Below are 22,487 nucleotides of genomic sequence, written 5' to 3' on the forward strand. Positions count from 1 at the left end.
ATTGTCTTTAGGGAGTGGGCTTTGAAATAAATCCAGGAACTTTTTCAACTCATATATTTCAAAATAAACTCTTTTAGAAAATCTTTCATTTTCTGTTCCAGAAATTCCAGAAATTTTCATTATTTGCTTCAAAAATTCATTCCATTAACTACTCTGGAGATTCCTCGTAGAATTCTTTTGAATATTTGTTTGGAAATCTCTCCAATCTTTTGGAAATCTTTTCAGATATGCTTTCACAAATTTTCCCGGAAGTTTTTCAGGAAATCTTTAGATTCTCCTAGGAACTCTTTCAACGATCCTTTCAAACAATCTTCCAAGATATTTTTTGGAAATCTGCGAGAAAAGCTTTACATATTCCTTTTGTTATTATTTCAGCAATTCTATCTGCGAGGATTCCTGCAGAAGTTTAATAAAGAATTTTCATAAACAAACGTGCATGGACTGGTTCAGAAAATGCATAAATATCCTCAAAAATGACGCCCGAGATTTTTCCACAGAAATATGTCCAGGGATAACCTCTGAAAAATCTCTTGAAATTTATTAAGAAATTCTCCATGGATTCTTCAGAAAAAATCTTTCAAGGACTCCTTTGTAAATTCTTCCGGTTTTTTAGGGATTTCTTCAGAAATTGTACTTAAGATTTCTTCAGAAATTTCCTCAAGTATTTCATTAGGAAATCCTCCATGGATTTCTTAACAATTTTCTCTAGATTTTCTTTGAGGAAATGCTTTATACCTTTTAGAAAATCCTCCAGTTTTTTTTTAGAAACCTTTTCACTCTCTCTTTTGGGAACTACTTCAGGGATTCCTTCCATAACTTCTCTACCGATCCATTCAGAAATCTTCAAGAGATTAAAAGGAATCTACAGGAAACGCCAGTAATATATTCTCTTGTTAATTCATCACAAACTCTTCTAGGGATTCTTTTATAAAATGTTCCGTAGATTTTCTCTAGAAATTACATCTGTATAAATTTCAGATAAAATTTGGCCGGAGATTCTTTCATAATACCTTCAAGAGATTTCTTCAGAAATCCATTAAGAGATTCCGTCGAAATTTTCTCTGGAGGTGGTTCCAGATTTTTTCCTACAATAATTGTTTGCCTACTTTTTAATTGCTGCATGGATACCTTGAATATCTTCAACGGATTCCTTCAAAAATTTCTCTAGGATTTTTTTATGAAAATCTTGAATGTTTTGCTTAAAAATTTCTCTTGAGTTCCATTCTGAAATTCCTCTAGGAACTCCTCCAGGAGTTTGTCTAAGTATTCCTCTAGAGTCTAGAATACAACACATCTAACATCAGAAATTCCTTCATAGGTTCCATCAAAAATACCTTCCAGGATATTTCTTGAAAAATTTTCTACGGATTCCTTCAGACATTTTGAGAACGATTCTATCAGAAAATATTAATTTTAAAACTCCTTCAAAACATCCTCCAACATTTTCCTATTCAATTGTTGCAGGAATTACTTTAGCAAGTAAGACAAGGGTTGTCTCTGATATTTCTCCAAAAACACTCTGAGGATTCCTTTAGGAAATCTTCGAAAATTGCCTTAGATTTATCTAAAAATTCATTCAGTGACTCTTTCAGAGTTTCGCACGCATTCCTTCAGAAATTATTTGTTCAGTGTTTCTTCGAACGAAATTCGTACGTTTACAAAATCCTCCTTTTCTAAGAAATTCCTTCAGGATTTTTTCGGAGTTTTTTATAAAGTTTTTTTTTTGGAAATTTCACTAGAGGGTTATCCACAAATGGTTTCAGGGATTCGTTTTGGAAATCATACAGGTATTTCATCAGGAATTCCTTTAGGAACTATCTAAAAAAAATCAGAAAATTCCAGAAAGAATGTATTTAGGAATTTCTTCACCAATTCCTCCAGGGTGCATGATTTACAGTCGACTCTCCAGGTCTCGATATTGAAGGGACCATCGAGATAGGGAAAGATCGAATTAAAGAACCAGTTTGAAATGCACACTAGATTGAAAAAACCTCCGTCGCTAGGAGAAACCGACAACAAATAGATGTCATTTCGCCTTCCCAGAATGTTCTGTACCTAGGATACGAGGTCTAGTAACCTGTGAAAATAGGCATATCGACATATAGAGCGAAAATCTAGAACAAAAACGAACGAGATCGTATCAAGATAGAGAGATATTGAGATAATGAGATATCGACATGTAGAGAGGAAAAATGTAAACAGATTGAAGGGACCGATCAAACCATCGAGATAGGAAGAGATACCGAGATATAGCATATCGAGACATGGAGAGTCGATGGTTCAAGCACAATTTCCCGTAGAAGTCCATATAGAGATTACCGAGATTACCTCATAGATTTCTCAGAATATTCCTCAATGTATTTTCCCATCAACTTTTCACGAATCTTCCCCAATAATCTCTTTAGGATTTTTTCCTCAGATTTTTTTCAGGATTTCATTCAAAGCTTTCTTTTTAAAAAAATATTTAATAGAAACAAAAAAAAATATTCAGGAGATGTTTCAAGGAATATTTACAGATGTTAAATCATTTGTTTCTCCAAATATTCCTCCTAGGATGCATTCAAAAATGTATCCAGAGATTTCATCAAGAATTTAACGAAACATTCATTTGTAGGATTTCCATGATTTCTACTGCAATTCTTCTAAAGATTCCTCCAGGAATTAAAATAGACACCGACAAGTGTAATAATTTCAGTTAACAATTCGCTGTATGAAGGAAGCACGTTCCAATCATGCCAAAGATTCATCCAAAAATTATTTCAAGGATTTCTTCTAGCGATGACCATGCACTAGTGGTATAGTGTTATAGCGATAAACTGTTGACTAAATTTTATCTTATGCCGTTTTAAGACTGAGTTGAACTGAATCGATGGAAAATATGAAAACAATCAATGTTGATACATCATTATGTATGAGACATCCAAAACTGGGTTAATGTTACACTTGCGGTCGAGGTGATTTCCATTTTAAAATAAGGTTCAATAGGAGAAATAGTAATGTTTGATGTAATGCTATAAAAGAAATGAATATCATCCGGTAAACCAATTATTCCGTCTTCTGGAAAAAAGTTCTATTCTAAGTTTAGCTACGCAGATCCGTTCATCTATCTATTTATATAACAAACATCCAAAACAAAACTACCCCACGGAGCTCTCATATACAAGTTCTATTCTAAACAACAAGCCGGATGCGACCGGTACATTCCTATACCTATGGTACATGTGATGCAATTCACCCTCTACACCCTCTCGATTACCATTCACATTCCAAACTGGGAAAAATTGCAGAGAAAACAAAACAACTGGGAGATAAAAAGCTAACTTCCTCCGCAGCGCCAGCGGCTAGCCCCTACCGGAGGCTATGCTTTTATCGTCGCCGTAAGTCAAGTGTCTGGAAGTGTGAAAGTTGCTTGCTAATGGCGTAGGAAGGTACATATAGGGAAGATGGGTGGATCCCGAGCAGAAGAGCAACATGTGCTCTAATACCTAAAATTGTTATTGCGGCGTTATTGTACGAAATGTTATGAGAACATCACAATAACAGTTGGAGGTATTTGAGCAGAGTTTGGTATTGATGTAGTATTTGCTAGTTTAGCAGTGAAAATAACCGAAGAACAAAATTTGCTATTACATCATGAAGTCATCGAACATATGAAACATTTGATAACAAGAAATGTTATGAGTGTGTCATTCATTAACTTTGGAATGACAAATACAGCAATTGAAATTTTTGGTATGTACATGTATTTATTATTGAAACAACAAGACTTTTTATTTTCTAGGTGTTATTTATACACAATTTTGGTATTCGTTTTTGTTATTTTGCCTCTTATTACCACCTTATGAAGGGCATATCAAGGTATGGTAGTATTTAAGATAAATACCTTGATATGTTATTCACTTGTTATTTTCTTCTGCTCGGGTATCGGTATAGTATACGATGACTTTCGCCGCAATGTGTGGCACCACACCTGGCTGCCCGCCGCTTCCACAAATAACAATAGCTGTGGGGTGGGGGTGATGACAAATGGTCGTGGTTGTGCTTTCACTTCTCTATGAAAGCGGCGAGGATGTTTGGGAAGGATAGCTGGGCATGGAATCCTAGCAATGTTTAACTATGAAGAATGTTAATTTTCATGATAAGTCGGGAGGGGAGATATTTGGTAGGTGGAGATATTAAAGTGAAAGCTTGAGATCTGGTTTTGATCTTGGTTTGTGTTTCTGTTTGATAACTTATCTTCTTTCTCTTCTTCTTGACCTAACGTTAATCTGGGACAAAGCCTATTCCTCAGGTTGTTGTTCATTGAGCACTTCCACAGTTCTTACCTGAGAGCTTCCTCTGCCAATACAAATTTAGTATATGCATATCATGTGGCATGCACACATATATTTCAAATAACCGTTACAAAAAGTTTCTGGAACGACCGGGACCTAAAGGTATTGGCTGGGAAATTTACCCAAACTGTTTTCCTCTGAAGATTTCACTGGAAAAAGCATCTAGGATTCCTCCTTGAATTGCCTTTGGAATTTATTTAACCTGATCACCTTCCAACACAACGATGTATTCCAATTTCTGAACGATATTTTTAGAAATGTCTTCCTGAAATTCCTTGTAGGATTGGTTTCGGTATTTCTTCCACAATACCTTTAAAACTCCTACCGGATGTCAATTTCTTGATTTTGCTTTGGCTGACCAAGCCATGTGGGAAATTACACTGTTGAAAATGCTTTGACATCCATGTGCACAACAGAATATGTGCTCGATGAACAAATTGAGATTTTTCATAATCTCAAACTCAGACACGAATGCCACATAAGTGGTAAAGTGTCTTTAATAAATATTAATAATAATGATAATAATCTCAAATCTCATTTTGTTCATCGAGCACATGTTCTGTTGTGCACATGGATGTCAAAGCATTTTCAACAGTGTCCTACCGGATATCATCAAAGATTTTTTTGTTCGGAACTTCCTCTCACAATTTCATCTGGAAGATATCTTTCTAAAATTTCTCCCACGATTCTTCCTTTATCGATTCCTCCAACGATAGTGCAATTGTCTCAACAGGAAAGCTTTGCGATTCAGTATTCTTCTGAATCCTTTCCAGATTACACAGCGTAACAAAAATTAACTTTTGGTCTGTCTCAAGAGCAAACTTATGTGTCTCCGACAGATTTTGGGCCGCTGAATCCGAATCCAGACTCAGATTTGCTCCAGCACGTCACAGTTTTGAGCTATACCTCAATTTATAGGGCATAATAATTATTCATCAAATTGCTTCCTGTACAACTCCATTTTTTTAGAACTCCCTCATGTATTCTAAGGTTTTTTTTCCTTGAAACTTTTCCAGGAATTTATTTCGGATTCCATTTAGAATTCCTACCTGGATAACGCTGAGATTTATTTGGAGATTTCTCCTCCAATTTCTCCTGTTTTAACCATAACTCCAATCAACACTCTTCAGAAATAATCCAGGAGGAATACCGGTTGAAATACCGGAAAATTTGCTATCTTATTTTTGAAAGGATTTCCGGAGTATTTTGGGTTGAATCTCGCTATAACTCAAGAAAAAATATCCGGTTCGATCTATTGGAAAAAATCCTGGGAAGAAATTCAGTAGGAATTCCTACCTATACCTCTGAGCAAAACTATGGCAGAGCTTCCTTAAAAGAATCCGCGAGAAAATCCGGGAAAAAATCTTGGAAGAAAACCCGGAGAAACTTTAAACAAAAAATCCATAGATGAAAACCAAGGGGAAAATAGCAAAATTCCCATGAAATCATGCTTCTTAGTGAAGATGATGAGCCTGAACGTGTTAGTGGAATACCTGTAAGTAAAAAGTAAATCGGGTTAAATAATGTTCCTTTTATTTCCACTAAGAATTTGCATCCTTTGACAGATACGTATTTCGACCTCAATATACATATCTGCCAAATGCTGTGAATTCTTAGTGGAATTAAAAAATACAATACTAAACCCGATTTTATTTTTAACTTATGCTTCTTAGTTTAGTCTTCATTGATTTAAGGCATCAAAGTATAAAATATCAAAAGGTATTAAAATGATCCAAATAAAGTCAGAGTGACACAAAGAATATGCTCTTCGTTTTAAGCATAAATATCAATACTTTTTTTTAATTTGAAAACCCAATTGCTCTGAAGTTTTCTTTCGGAAATTCTTCTGAGATTCCTTCAGAAATTCTACCAAAAATTCCGTCAAAAAAGATTCCAAAGTTCCCTTTAGAAATGCTTCTAAAGGATGGGATGGATAGGCAACATTTTTTTTCTCTCACAAAAAATTCCAACATGCTGTTACTTTTCATGGAGTGCATCACAAATTTAGTGCAAATGATGTAAAAATATAACATTTTTTCGAGAATGACCCAAAAAGTAACAATCCATCACAACATTTTTCAACGTTTAAAAAGTACCAATGTTTTAAAGTATTTTTAAGCTTTAATATATTGTTCATAAACGGTGGACATTTCATTCAATTCGGTTCACTGGTCTCCGAGATATGACAGCTCAAAAATAAATTTTCTAAAAAATAGTGTTTTACGAGAACGGTTCTAGCTTTGCGAAATATTAACCAATCGAGCTCAAATTTATACCAATGATACACATATAATAGATTGACAAACAGTTATAATTTGAGAATTTTTGATGCACTTTATGAAAAAATACAGCATGTTGAACTTTTTTAAGCGAGGAAAAAATGTCCCAAACATTTTGGCCACCCCCTGTATGTATTCCTTTATGAAATTGCTATAAGAATTCCTGTAGAAAATCTTTCCAGAGCTTGGAAAATCTTTCAGGGATTCTTTCAGAAAACTTTCCAAGAAATTTTCTAGAAATTGATCTTATGATTCTTTTGAAAAATATCCCATTGATTGCTTCAGAAATTCCAACAGATTTTTTTCCGAAATTTCTCCAAGGATTCCTAAAGAAACCTTTACAAATTTCCTCTGACATCTTTGCATGATTACTTTCTCAATTTCCAGTGTAGATTCTTTCAAATCTTTCAGAGACTTTTGGAAATTTCACCAGTGATTCCGTTAAAAAATCAGAAATTCAAAATTCCTTTATAGATTTTTTGTTCAAGGAATTCATAAGAAAATCTACAAAAGTTTCCTTTAGAAATTCTTCCACAGATTCTTGAAAAAGAAACTTCACGGATTCATTAAGAAAATATTCCAGGAATTCCTTCTGAAATTCCCTCAGAAATTCCTCCGGAAATTTATCTTAGAATTTTATAAGATTTTTCAGAAATTCCACTAGGGGCTCTTTGAAAAAAAAAATAGAGGTTAATTCGGATTTTTTTTTTCTCTAGGGGTTTCATCAAAACTCCTCCAAAAATTTCCTCAGAAATTCCTCTAAGGGTTCCGTAATGAACATCTCGTGCATTTCTACAGAATGTTGTATTTGCATTACTTCAGAATTCTTTTTAAAGTTCCTTTAGAAATTCCTCCAAAGTTTCATTTAGAAAGGATGCATTTAAAGCACCATCTATAGATTTCTTCAGTAATCACTATTTGAATTTCTTTGGAATGAAATTTTTCTAAACATGAATATTTTCTTCAATTCCTTGAAAAGTTCCTCCAGAGATTATAACAGAAAACCTTCCATGGATTTCTTAAGAAAATACTTCTGAAATTGCTTCTTAAAATCTTCCAACGATCCTTTTGTAAAGTTCCCCTAGCGTTTTTTTCTGTTTTTTTTTTCACGGAGTCTCCAAGAAATCCCTTAGGAATTTATGCGAAATACTCCATAAGAATGCATTCAGAAAAAAAAATCCACAAATTAGAATATGTTCCAAAAAGATGAATTAGCCTAGGGCTAAAAATCTTTATGATAAAGAAATAATAATAATAGAATATCTTCCATGAATGTAATAGAAAAATTCCACTAGAGATTCCTTCAGAAATTCTTCCAAGGAGTTTTTTTAGAAAATTATCCTACTGTTTCTTCAGGAATTTTCATAGGGAATTCTTCGGTAATCAGGTATTCCTTTACCTTTTCCTTTTAAAACTCTTGCATGATTTTTTTTCAGTAAATTCAGTAGCAGCATTTCCTTCCGCAATTTATACATTTTGCTACAGAAATTTCTCAAGGTTTTTCTTAGTGTTTTCTATCATAAATGCTCCAGGGCTTCCGCTGAGGGATCATCTAGAAATATTTTGTAGGAATTTTTGTAGGATTGACTCTTCCAAGGGATTTCAATGGTAGTCTGCAAAGCATTACTCGATTGTTTATTTTTAATACTCCTTCAGGAATCAGTGCTGTCATGGTAAATTATAGCTGGATACTCAAAGCTTCCCCATTTCAGCGCCCTCTACTGGTATGCTACATAGAAATGACTTTATTATGTTGCAATATTTAGAAAACTCCGTTAAGAATGATTTTTTTTTTCTAAAATAGAAGAGACATTTTTCCTAAGAATTCTATTCAGAAGCTCAATAAAAGTTCTTCCAGATATTGCCTCTTAAGTATATTCTTGTTCATGTATTTTTTTTTTCGCTCCACAGATTCTTTTAGAAATATCCTAATGGATTATCTGTAGGTCTTCTCCAGGAGTTTCTCATGAAATTTCTCATGAAATTTCTCAAAAGATTCATGTTCAAGAATTCTATTGGAAATTTATTCAGGAATTGCTACAAAAGATCGTACATGTCATCCTTCAAGTATTCTTTTTTTCAAACATTTTTTAAGGTATTCCTCTAGATATAACATCAGAATTTCCTCCTGTGGAGTTTCTACAGCAGTTTTTATAGAAATTTCTCTAGAAATTTTAGAAATTTCTCCAAGAGTTTCTTTGGGAACTCCTCCAAATATTCTTCAGAAGATGTTATTCACGGAAACTCAGATACTATTTCGGAATTCCTTTCAAGTATTGCTCTTGGGTTTTCTTTTAGAAATTTTGAAAATCTCCTTTGGCTATTTCTCCATGTATTCAGGGATTCTCTGTGGAATAAAAAATTAAGAGCTTCTTCAGAAAGTTTCTCTAGGTTTGTTTTTCTCTAGATTGACCCTTCTTCAGAAACTTTTTTAGATTTTTTCCCGGTGATGCTTCAGGAAATTCTCAATGATACAGTATTTTTTTCAACAATTACTTCAGAATCTATTCCTTGCTCCTTTTCAAGAGATTTGTCAAGAAAAAAAATCTTCATTTAATGGCTACAGAATTCTCGATTTCCTCCCGTATTTAGAAAAAAAAAAACGCATTCAAAAACTAATTTATTATGATTTTTTAAAGTGGTTTTTCAATGCATTCTCATGGATTCTTATTTTTTATTGTTCCCGGATTTATTTCAAGAATTTTCTCCAGGTTTCTCCATGTTCAATTGTTTTTTCAGAGATTTTTGCGAACTAATCCCTGAAGAAAGAGTGTACGATAGGATTCATTCAGAAATTCTCAATGGATTTCACCAAAATTTCTGAAGCATTTTTTCTGGGAACTACTTTTATAGTTCCTTCAGAAGTTTTCCATGATTTTTTTTCTAATTTTTCTTAATAAGCCAGATTTGATCGTTTTGGATAGTTTATTCTTCCGGGAAAATTTCCAGAGATAACTTCAGTAAAGAATTCAAAAATTTTTGTCCTGAAATCCCTCCAGAATGTTTCTGGATTTCTTTTAGGAATCTCTAAAGATATCCACGAATTTCTACCGATATTCATCAAGGGGATTTCCTAATTATACCTCCAGTAATTTTCTGTGCAACTTCTGAACGAACTTCTGAAAAAAAAACACATAGAGGAGCATCTGGAACATTTACAACAGAAATCTCTGAAGGAATCCCAGGATATATTTTTGACTGAGCAGCAGCATTAAAAAAAATCCTCGTAGAAAGTTCTGCACGAATCCCTGCAGGAATTTGTCGAGGAATTGTCGGAGGAGCCCTTGGAATAATTTCAATAGAAAACTTTGTAGGATTTTTGAAGATATTTGCAGATGTATATCGGAAAAAACTCTCTGAAAGAGTGTTTAAAGAAATTCCTTGCTAAATTTTTGAATAAATCTCTGAAATTGTGAAGAAATGTTTGAGGATATTTATTGAAATTTCTGCGGGAATTTCAGAAGGAATCGAGTATTAAAAAAATTCAGGAAAAATATCTGAAGGAATTTTGGAAGAAATCTCCAGTTCAATCCATGCAGAAAACTCAGGTAGGAAATATCTGAAGAAATCTCAAATATGTTTTTTTTTATGAAATCTCAGTATGAAATTCTGAAGAATTTCCTGAAATACCCTTCGGAAAACCCCTGGTGGAGTTCCTAGAAAAGTTTGGTGAGAACTTGTAGGAACGACTTTTAGAGAGGAATCCTATGATTAAATTTTTGAAGAATTTTCTGAAACTATTCTTGGAGCAACTTTTGCATGTATTTCCGAAGAAACCTTGGAATATCTGGACAAATGCCTAAATAAGCTATTGTAAAGATTTCCAGAAAAAAAATACTTTTCGGATATGTCTAGAGGAATAACTGTAGTAATTTCTAGGAAATGCTTTAAAAAATCTTTAAAGAATTCGTGGAATAATTTACGGATAATTTTCTGGGAAAAGATATGGTGAAACATCTGGAGGAAATTCTGAAGAAATCTCTGCATGAACTTCTTAAGGAATCTCTGGAGGAATTCGTACCAGAATCTCTGAAAGTAATAATAAAAGAGTTTTCTAGATGTATATTTAAAGAAATCCACGAACGCAAACCTGCGGAAAATTTCAACGGAATTTATGTAGAAACCACAGGAAAGTTTTCTAAACGAACTGCTAGTAATTTTTGAAGGAACCGAATTTTGCTAGGAATCCATGTAACGTTTCTTGAAGAAATTTTTGGACAAATATATGGACAAATTTCATGAAGAATTTCTGGAAAAAAACCCTAGATGAACTTCTCAAAGAAACTTCGGAAGAATTTCTGAAAAAATCCTAAGACAAATTTCTTGAGGGGTTTTTAACTTTTGATTTTCAGAAGAATTCGTGAATGATTTCCTGACAGAAATCACGAACGGATATCGAAAAGTATCTTTGAAGGAATTTCTGAGAAAATCCATGGGAAGTTTTCCAGCAAAGTTTGGAGCAAAATCTAGAGCATCCTCTAGAAGTAATTCTGAAGACAATTCAAGTGGAATCTTTACACAATCTATGGATGATTTTTTAAAGAACTTTCAAAAGTGATACGTAGAAGGCTTTCTGACGGGATTTCTTAGAGGAATTTATTTCCAAATTCTTGTATTTATTTCCAAACTTATTTTGCTGGGGTAATTTCTAAAAATCTTTTAAAATATCGAAAGAAAACTATGAATTTTCTACAGGAATCCCTGTATCGCAGATAAATCCCTAAGGCACATAGGTGAAAAAGATGGGTTTCTCACACTTATGGGAAGAATCATTTTGAAATATTGCACACGTAACTGTTTACATTTATGAGGATGCAAATAACTTTGTGAAATATCATAACGAGCAACCACTTTATAAAGGGCTCTTTCACCTTTTCAAAATCCAAAGCTGCTGTTTTTTATACGATTACCAATGAAAGCGCACACAAAAAAAAATAGAAATCATAACAGAAGTTTTTTTTTCATGTGGGCGCAAAAATATCGAAAAAACACATTGCCGATTTTCTTATATCCAGTAGGGTGGAAACTATTACAATCCTTCAAGGATTATTCCGAGAATTCCAACATGAGTTTCTGCAAGAATTGGACCAGCAATTACTTCAAAAATTTCTTCATGGACACTCTTTCAAATGTATCCAGGGATTTTTTCGAAAATATCTCAAAAGATTCCTAAAGTATTCCAAGGTTTTCTTTTAAAATGTTTAGCAAAGATTTCATTGTTTTTTTTATTTTTTAGAATTTTGTAGAAAATCCTTCATCTTCGAAACTTCTGCTATGGTTTTCTCCAGGAATTCCATCAGAAATTGTTTCCTGGAAGATTTCCTGGAAACTACGATTCTTTTGGGAAACCCTCCTGCGATTGCTTCAGATATTTCTTTAGAGATTTCTTAAGGAATTCTTCCAAAGTTTTTTTTTTCAGAAGATCCTACATCGCAACTTCTTTTATGTGCGCAATTCATTAATCAGATAGTGTTCTTTTCTATCAGAGGAAAAAAATGACACAAAAGTCACAGTAGTCGCCAGTTTCGGTGGGAAATTGTTATGAAATCTTTGAACTGTATTGAACTCACTTTTTTCATGAGAGAGGTCATTCTTTTGTTTTGAAGAATAATCAGTCATCGCAAATTATTTTGTCAATTACTCTAGAAATTATGAATTAGGTGTGAACAATCATTCGTTTATGTTTTGGATTGTAAAACCAGTAATATTTGTTTTGGATTATAATGTGTACAATTTTCTGATCAGAAATAGCATATTTTATGGACTGATTCTCAAGGGCCGTATCAGTATAGGGTGCGCCAAAATTTGCAAAGCTGAAGTAACCATAACCAGCTTTGATTTTATCATGACAAGACCGATTGTTGTTGTTGTTTATTACCAGGGATTTTAACCTTTTATGGGTCATTCATCCCGTGACAAGACCGATTGTAATACCTTTAAGGGCTATCCGTAAGCCATTTGGGCATTTTTCTGGATATTCCGAAATTCCCCTCCTCCCCCCGCACGGTATTTACTTCATACAAAAAAAAAATGTATTGACCAAGGTCTTTGTCCTAACAGCCTTTCCCCCCATTAACTACGTGGTTTATGCACGGCCCATAATACTGAATTTTGATTGAATAGAGTAGTTCTTTTTTGGACACCACATCAAAGACTCTAACGGAACTGTTTCACCTTACTGGAAATTCAAAACATTAAAGGTGATAGGATGGAAGTTAAAGAAAATTAAAACAAAAGTGGTGCTGATAATGGAACTCAAAATATGGGGTACATGATCGGTAGAAGGAGGAGGAGGGCAAGTGGGGATACTACAAAACATTAAAAAGTGTTTCCATCTCGGTACAACTCGGACTCATGCTGTGTACATCGGCCTAGAACTGCATGCTTTCTACATTCTGAGAAGGGAATTCGTAGTATTTTTTTTTCTCGGTTTCCGTTCGGTTGGTTGGACAAAGGAAGTGTTCTACTCGAGAGTGTGTGATGTTTCTCCTTTTCCTTTTTTGATTTATGTGTGTATTGTGTGTTTGTGTGATATCCGTTTCCTGTCGTGCGGTTTGTTCATCATGATAAACTAGCTTTTGTTTCTCGACAGTAACTTTGGGAAGAGTTATTTAAGAATGTACAAATAAACTAAACTAAAACAATCAACGCGCAAAGATGGGTTATAAAGGGGGATAAAGGGGCGCTCTAAGAGTCCAAAAAGGTTAGACTACAAGAATACACTGAGGGAGGGATAGTCTAGAGAGCGATCGAAGACTCGGAAAACCGCTACTTACTCGGTCTGGGACGGCGCTCTGGCGGTTGCGACGACGGAGCTGTAGCCGTCGTAGGGGTCTTCTTGTTGTGCGCTTTGGCAGCCGAAGCGGCCGTTGAGGCAGTGGCAGTGCTTCCGGAGCGGATCTGACGCTTCGGCGAACCTCCTCCGACGCTGGCAACGCTGTTGTCGGTCGCTACGGCTGGTCCGACCGATTGCGATCGACCTAAAATAATAAACAATGAGGTCTTTGTTGGGTAATTCTGACGTAACTCACCCTTGCTGGACATCTTCTTGGGGCTGCTCTTCTGGGGACTTCCCTTCTGAGGACTGCCATGGCGCGAGAGGCCCGTTTTTTGCGGACTTCCTCGCTGGGGACTATCCCCCTTGGAACGGGGAATGGCCGGCATTAGCTTTTCCCGGGTTGGTGATGGTAGAAGGGCACCTTCCTCCACCACATCGGCTCCCGTAGTGCGCTCCAGATGGTGCCGGATGTTATCCTTGCGGCTGCGTGAGAATGCCAACCCATCGGGAAGGGTTTTTCCTATTTCTACTGGTCGGGCACTTCCGGGGATCTTGCCGCGACCGGGAGCATATGGCTTCGTTGGAGAGCTCTTTTTGTTGTTTTCCTTTTCCTTTTCCTCCTTGGTGATCGGTCTGGAAGAAGAAGGCATGTTATTTATCAGAAAGAAAAGTAGGAAAACGGACCTTGGTACCCAAGTAACCATATGGCACTATTATTCGCCTTGCGTGCTAATCCAGTGCTAGTGTAGAACTTCCCTGCTCTATATTGGCCTTGTAATAGCCCCATAAGGCCAAAATAGCGAAATGTAGTGCTAATGGTTACTTGTGTATTTGAAAAGTAGGTTCAAAAGGATACTCCTGTTTTCATCCTTCTCGAAACAAAGGCTTTAAGTGTAGCATGCTATGTTTCTTAATTCCGAATGCTTCCTTAGGAATGCGAACTTATGATAACAACAATGACAACACAATACTTATTGTAATCGTTTGTTTTTCTATGAAACTTTTTTCAATATCTTATTTAAATTGTTAATTTGAACTTGTTTTTAATAGGACGAATTGGAAGCGTTTGAAAATTAAAGGAGTTATGGCTTGAGTTATGGCCCTAGTTGATCCATAACGCAAACACACAAATATTTGTATGTGAATGAAAATAGGCACAAAAAATCGCGCGACAGTTTATTACTGTTTTACAAGATAGAAGATTTGTATTGAAAGAAGCAGTGGGTTTCACGTCTTATTCTGCCTGAGTAAAGACTGTACACGGAAACTACTTCTCCAGTTTGCAAGATAGGACACGTTTACTAGAATGCATGCTTTAGTATAAACAAATGGTCAGCACTTTTCATACATTAAACACGTTGGTAAGAGAAACTAGCATCCATGCTTCGTTCGTATACATTGCTTACCTTACACTGGACGCCAACGATAGGGCACTCAGCGAGCTTCGCCTAGACACCTGATCCCAGAGTTCTTGCTGTTTGTTGAACAGGTCCGGGTTGATTTCTCCACCCCATCCTCGGTTCTGGAATGAGAAAACGAAACACAGATGGTTTGTCACAGTGAACGATACGATGTAAAGTGTAAAACATTTGATGCTCTGCTTTTAAAAATTAAAAGACCATCTATATTTTGTAAATGTAGTAAAAAATGATGACACTACACCGTCTTCAACTAGGGGTTGCATAGACTGAACGAGCCCACACTTCGAGTCTTACGAAAAGCTTAGACGGCTAGGAACTAATAGCACCATCTCTTAAGAAGAAACTCCAGAGAGTACCAATATGGCTGCCACAATAGCTGACTTGGACCCCTACTCACGTTTTCAAGAGCACAAGTCTTGAAAATTCGTAAACAAATGCGGTCGATTTGGAAAAGCAGCCTCTTTTTGCAAGTGAGCAAAGCCAGGATAATCAAGTGCGACTTGGTTCGTCAGATTTGTGCCTCTAAAGTTTGTATGCAAAATTGCAATGGGCTTTCTTGATGTTTCACCTTAAGAAAAAAAAAAATGATGACATCTGACACTGCAACAAAAGGTACCGTCGATGGGGGTGACAATGGGTCTGGGGGGTGAGATTGGGTCAAAACGGAGAAACATAAAATTTGAAATAGCTCATCAACTATCGCTAATTTATATTGAAAACTTTATATTATTTCAAAGAGGAGATGTTTTTACACGTCATGATGCAGTATAAGATGTTTAGCAATAATTGTTTTTTGTTAAATTTGTGGCTAAACTTATATGATGAAACTACTAGTAAATCACTCTGAAGAAATTTCTCCTTCGTAATGTTTCACACAAGTACCTAACCATAAATTTTCTTATAAGTGGTTAGCTGTAGGTATAACCTTGTTGATGCAACGAAAAAAGTGGGCTGTCATTGCTCTTTTTATTTAAATATTCAATATTTTCGGCCCTATGTCAAAATATTAAGAATGGGGGTGAGATTGGGTCAAGCAAGTTATTGAGTGCACATAATCTTAACTACAAATTCAACTTGTTATACAGTCCCCATTTGACGTTAGAGTAGTGCCATGTTTACCGTATCTTCATAAAAGCACTTTTTTTTTTTCGAAAATATGTCGGAGAAGTGTAAAGCGAGTGTGTTCCTACGTTTAGTGCCTAAAATCATTTATAACAATAAACCTATGCGTTTGGACAACTACTCCAACCATTAGCTAATCTTTAGTGTACTGCAATATCGTAAGCTCACAAAATATTCTTAATAGTAGTGGGACCCAGGAAATACTATAAAACCGTTAATATAGCACAATGTCGGAAAGTTTTTTTTTTGGTTTTTATTTCTGTTTTCAATGTCGGAAAGCAAACGAACGTCGAGACGCGACATACGTCATTGCTTATTGAGTATTTAACTTGAAGTTTATGAATTAAGAGTGGCATATAAGGATCATTCATAAAATACATAAAAAATACTAAAGAACGAACAATAAGTCTTCCGTTGTACTAGGATTCATACAAAATTTATTTAAAAAATCCGTTTAAATATTATTGCAGGAGAGGGTCTAATAATGTGAAACGCTGTGCAAAATAACATTTTAACAACCCTCTTTCTTGAGATGAAGTGATTTGCTTTGGCAATACAGGGGTCAATGATCATGTACATAAGAGTTTATAAAGGAGGGTTTGGATAAACATTTCTTATGCAGTATACTAAAAACACAGATAAACAGACGTAACACTCTGATAATTCCCATCGTACACTGATTTAACGATCTATTTAAAAATTAGATAGTTGGTCAACTGGCCACCCGTGGCGCTCGCATCATTTTTGTTCGAGTTTGACGTTTGCTCACTACCACCACCTAGTTGATGGTCAGCCAAACTCAGTCGTTTTAGCATTGGGCGAACATTTTTCCGTGACTATGATTTGAATCGGAAAATGTTCAGAGTGTTACGTCTGTTTGTCTGTGCTAAAAATATCATGTTTTTTTTTCAATCAATCTTTCAATGCGCCCCTCCCTCATCGTAACCCACCCTCCTCTCATGGAAGTTGAAACTTTAAATGAGGATGATTGTGGTATCTAAAAATAGTGATACAACATACAAACGTTATTTCATCAAATTTCAACAATTTTTTCGGTTGTATTAGCCCTTTTTGGTGGGTTAATCATCTTTTAAAATTACCTAAGTTTTTATTCGTCATGGTCACATTGTATTTTAAGTAGGTTTACTAGATATGATCAATAAAATAAAATTATATTCTCAGATAGGCGATTTCGAATACTTTGACCCATTCTCACCCCCTCTAAGGGGTGAGATTGGGTCAATTTTCAATCATTTGTAGTTTAGTAAGCAGTTCATATAATGTGATACTTTCTTGCTAAACTATCATTACCACAAAGAAGAGTATACATACTTAATAAAAAGTTTTTCCGACTTCAACTGCATTTGTTATTTAACAAACAATCTTTGAGTATCCTTTTTTGACCCATTCTCACCCCCAACGACGGTACTCAGAGATTGCGAAGGATTCGTCAACTATTTGAACGACGTTCTGATATTCGGTTTGACGAAAGAAACTAATGTTTGGTGGCTTCTTAGTCTTGACAAAATCAAAACGCTGTTATGTTATTTTGTCCGACGTTTCGGTCCGTTTGGGACCTTCTTCAGGGACTCTGGAAATATGTATTTGTTGGTTTCAATTTTCATAATTTCTTTTATAACATTTTTTTTTTGAAAAAATGATTTTTACCAATGGTTACCAATGTAACAGTTCGGCAGAACCTATAACTGTCGCATGGATCGAATTTCTGTTGAACCACAAGATCTGTGCTTGAAATTTCAATATCCTCCCACGCGATTTGTTCTAGTGTACTAACTCCCGCACAATTGCAGCCAAATCGGATGCCCTATCGGAAACAAAACTCGGTCCAAAATTAGCACTCCGGAATTTATTACCTAACCCGAGAACGATCACCATTGCTTTTCGCTTTTCTCTGTGGTATTCGTGTGCACTACTGTGTTTGTTGGTGTGAGTGACTAAAAGTATAGTGTGGTGTGCGTTCTCCCTGGCTGCATGATTCTCCAGAGCGGTTGGCTCGATTATACAAATTGAAAGTGCCTCCATTATGTCCACGATTGCTGCATCTCTGGTTGTGTGGCCTACCTGTTAGACTGTCTGTAGTTTTTTTTCATGTTCGACTTGTGTTTTGAAATTATCGCCTTCAATTTTTGTGTTGTCAAGCACAAATCTTGTCGTTCAATAGTAACCCGATCCAAGCGACAGTTACAGGTTCTGTCAATCCACATTTCACGAGAACACTGTAAACATTGGCAAAAATCGTTTTTTTTTTCATTTTTTAATGTTTTAAAAGAAATTATGAAAACTCAAATCAACAAATAAACATTTCCAGAGTCCCTGAAGAAAGTCCCAAATGGACCGAAACGTCGGACAAAATAACATAACAGCGTTATTATTTTGTCAAGACTGAGAAGCCACAAAACATTAGTTTCCAACTACAGCCAAACACACCAACGTGTCGAAAGAAAACGTGACAACAACTTAGCCGAAGTGAGTTCCAGACATAACGTTTAACCCTCAAAGCCCCAGGACAAACTTCTTTTTTTAAATCATCTGATACTCAGGACAGAGCGTTCATGATTAACAAAATTTTTAATCATGATTAATCATTGATGATTAAAATTCTAATTTCGGTGATTATTGATTATGATTAATGATTAATTTGATTTTTAGGATGATTAAAGATTATGATTAATGATTAAAATTGGTTTTATCTGTGATTATTGATTATGATTATTGATTAAAAATGGCTCATTGATTAAAAATCATGATTAATCATGATTAATCAATCATAAAAACTGGAAATGATTAAAAGGTTTTGTGCTGTTTACAATATTTTTGAAGTTTCAAAAGTAAAAGTTTCTTTGTCTGGGAGATTTTTGAAAAAAGAATCACACTTAGAACAGCATTTGAACCAATTTAAGTTGGATCATATATTTTATATGGTGAATCATTTTTGGTAATGAATGATTAATGATTGATTAATTCTTTTTCCTTATGATTATGATTACTGATTAATGATTAAATTGCGAAATCAGTGTGATTAAGATTAATGATTAATGATTAAATAAAAATTTTTAGTGATTATGATTAATGATTTTTTATTAATCTTAATCATTAATCATTAATCATGATTAAATTTATGATTAATCATTAACGCTCTGACTCAGGATCAGTGAAATATAAAAATAAACGGTTTTCACTATGATCGATGGGAAGAGTTGTACTTCATGTAAGAGTAGTTGTCAAACCGGAAGTCCATGTTTGAACCTGTTTTCGCACCGGAAATAAGTGTCCCCTGGGGCAATGTTTTGGCGAGTCGTCTATGAATCTGGTATTTTATAATAATTCTGAAATCTTTAACAACTTGAAATGGTAGGCCAACGCAAGAACACAATGCTGAGGCTGCTTTCTGGCATGAGATGCATCTGAAACTTGGTCCCAGGAGTGTACTTCCGGTAGGACTCCCTAAGACCAAATTTCGTGATCATAATCATTTTGAACCTGAAAAGATGATTTTAGAAGTTTGGTGTCTATGAAAAATTTGTTTCGTATATTTGAGCCCTTCTTTTAAAAGTATCACTCATGTGATTAATCCACCTAAAATTCAAACACTGGTCATACTTCTAGCCAACGAATTATTACTAGATCATTGCATACTTTTAGGCGTTTATCGGTTTCTGTCCCGATTTACAAAATTGATTCCATTTTGTAAAAGCACGCTTCGCTAAGGAATTTAAGGCCTGATTGAGATTCCACCTTGATTGATCTACCGAGAATTAACAGCTAATTACACTAGTTTACAGCATTTTTGAACTCGGTAAGCTGATGATCATTTTTAGTGTAGAATCATGCCCGGAGTTCGAAAACGCGAAGGAAAAAAATTACAGTAGAGCGGAAATTTTTTCGACTTTCCATACAAGGTTGATGATTTGAAATCGATTTTTGTTCTATTTTTAAGCAACGTCGCTCACTTCACACATCTCATTCTCCGTAATCAATGCTCCGATTGAGCTGAATTTTTTACTGTAACTCGCCTACATATGATATGTCAAATAAACGTTGAGAAAGAATTTTTAGATTGTTTTTTTTTCTTATTGAAAAAAAAATACATTTCTTCATATATTTTTGGAAATTTGGCTAAAATTTAAGGAGATCGTCCCTAAAACTCATCAATACCTTGAATTTCATCAATCTGACGCAAAACCTGCGTTCAGATGATCAAATGCTTTTGTATTCAGCTTTTAATTTATGGAAAAAGATTTGAAATTTGTTGAGCAAAATGCAAGATATTTGAATTTTAGTAAATTCCATATTTGTAAAAGTTGTAAAACTCGATATTGAGCTAAAACTCAAAAACTGCTCTACTTTAAATTTTTTGAAGCTCGGTCTCGAAATCAGTACTAAATTGTACTTCAAAAATTTTGGTCGTTGACAGAAGTTCACGACTTTCGTTTTATTTTGTAAACTAGTGTTATTGAAAAAGTAGCCTAAAGGCAGCTGTAGAACATATCGCCAAACATAGCACCAGGGAACACTTATTTTCGGTGCAAAATCAGGTTCAAGCATAGACTTCCGGTTTGACAACTACCCTTGCATGAAGTACAACTCTTCCCATCGATCATAGTGAAAACCGCTTATTTTTATTTTTTACAGATCCTGAGTATCAGCCGATCAAAAATAAAAAGTTTGTCCTGGGGCTCTGAGGGTTAACTGAACGACAGTGGGTGGTAAATTCAAAAAGGAAAAATCTTTGCAATCAAGGAATTCAGACACTCAGAAAGCTGTGTAGAGGTAAAACATTTCTTGGAGCTTCCCAACTAACATTTTTGCTGTATAAGAGTTTATAAGAGCTTCCTTCCAAGAGCGTTTGATTCATAAGCTTTTATGCAGCTACTTATCTATGTTGACAAATTCATCATTTACCGAGCCACTAAAACCATTCGACTGAGAACACTAGTGGAAAATTATGTGTTTTACTGGACTATCGATGAGGAAACCGAGGTTGAATACCTTAAAGCATAGACTTCATCAAGAGTTTGGGGTATGTACTACAACTCAGATCACTGGACTGAGTTATTTGTGAACGCTTCTTCGTCGGGACTTGGAGCAGTTCTCGTCCACTTCGATGGAAATGAAAATCGAAGGATAATAAGCTGTCGTCTGGGGCAAGATTTTTCGTTATATGGACCGACGCTGAGGCAAATCAGTTTATCTTCAACACGAATCACCGACTGGGAAAAAAGAACGATTGGAGTTCAGTTAGTGTGGTAATGACAGTTGGTGGTCGCTGAACCAGAACGTGCCCTGGAGTTAGAGCCTCGAAATCGCTGGGATCACTGCTTATTGGGTTTGGCGGACGTGAATTGAGAACCGCTTCGATTTGCGCCAGTGCAGTCCACATTTCGTCCACCTTCAAAACTTTCGTTCCGACAGCCTTGTTGGAGTGTTCCTAAAATGACTTGGCCTGCGCCACCCAGAGACCACGCAAATTTGGCGTATGGGAAGGGATAAATCAGAACTCGATGCCTTCGGAACTGGTGTCCTTGATGTCCTTGAAACTTCTGATCGTGGAAGAGTCGCTGCAGCTCGGTTAGGTTTCGTTTCGCTCCGACGCACATTGTCAAATGGTGCTTTTCACGACGAGCTTCAAACCGTTTCAGCGCTCCCATGAACGCTTGGGTGGTTAGGTCCATCACCAGCTCCAGATGAACGGCCTTCACTGCTAGGAAGGCAAAAATCGCTTCGAAGCACTTCACTGGAATCGCTCGACGCTTGGGGTTGTTGCCTTGGAATAGACCGCAGTAGTCCACGCCGACATTGATAAACGGTGATGCAGATTTGCTTTTAGCCGTCGGAAGATCGGTCATCAATTGGCCCAGAACCATGGGCTTGCTGCGGAAGCAGGGAATGCCATCACGTATCACCCTTCTTGCCAACAGTGGATATGAAGCAGTTGCTGACCAGCGTTCTTCTTTTTCCTCTGGAGGCTTTCCAAAGGTGCCACTCGTGATTTGGAGGTGATCAGCCGGACAGTGACAATGCCATCCGCCGCAGTACAACGGAGGTAAAGGCACGCTCCGTACGCAGCCTCCGATGCATCGCAGAACCCCACTTCTGTGCAGTCGTTGCTGACGCCAAGCCAGCGAGAAATCGATAGGGACTCCAAAGCAACCATGTTCCTTGCTCATCTCCTGCAGAGACTCGTCGAGTGGATCATCCCAGTCAGCCACAGCCGCTGGATAAATTTTTCGCTTGGACTACAACTGGCCCAACCAGGCCCAGTGGATCGAAGAAGCAAGCAGTGTCGGAGTGAACACTGCGCTATGTGATGCAGGAGGTATTTGATCTCCACTCGGGGAAGGTGAAGCAGAAATCGTCGGACTGGGTGTCCCATCCCGAGCAGGAGAAAATAGCTGAAGAATAACTAACTCAGGTATGGAAAACCGAATACCTACAACCTGAATGAGGTATTCAGTAGCCCTGCATAAGAGGTAAAATACCTAAAATAAAAGCTGGTGTGTATTATGTGCATAATGCGTGAATAATGATATCA

General features: G+C 36.0%; 1 protein-coding gene across 7 annotated transcripts in view; it reads right to left on the reverse strand.

The window, feature by feature from the left end:
• The window catches only part of LOC109429334 (serine/arginine repetitive matrix protein 1), a 497,632-nt gene that overhangs the window by 299,935 nt on the left and 175,210 nt on the right, over nt 1-22,487 (reverse strand). For all 7 annotated transcript variants that reach the window (XM_062846750.1, XM_062846749.1, XM_062846752.1 and 4 more), the window contains 3 exons: nt 14,798-14,913; nt 13,645-14,024; nt 13,390-13,593 (listed from right to left, as the gene is read on the reverse strand). In XM_062846750.1, coding sequence (XP_062702734.1) covers nt 13,390-13,593; nt 13,645-14,024; nt 14,798-14,913 — 700 coding nt within the window. The remainder of the gene's footprint in view (nt 1-13,389; nt 13,594-13,644; nt 14,025-14,797; nt 14,914-22,487) is intronic.

This window comes from Aedes albopictus, chromosome 1 (assembly GCF_035046485.1).
Source record: "Aedes albopictus strain Foshan chromosome 1, AalbF5, whole genome shotgun sequence".
In the NCBI taxonomy this organism is placed as follows: Eukaryota; Metazoa; Arthropoda; class Insecta; order Diptera; family Culicidae; genus Aedes; species Aedes albopictus.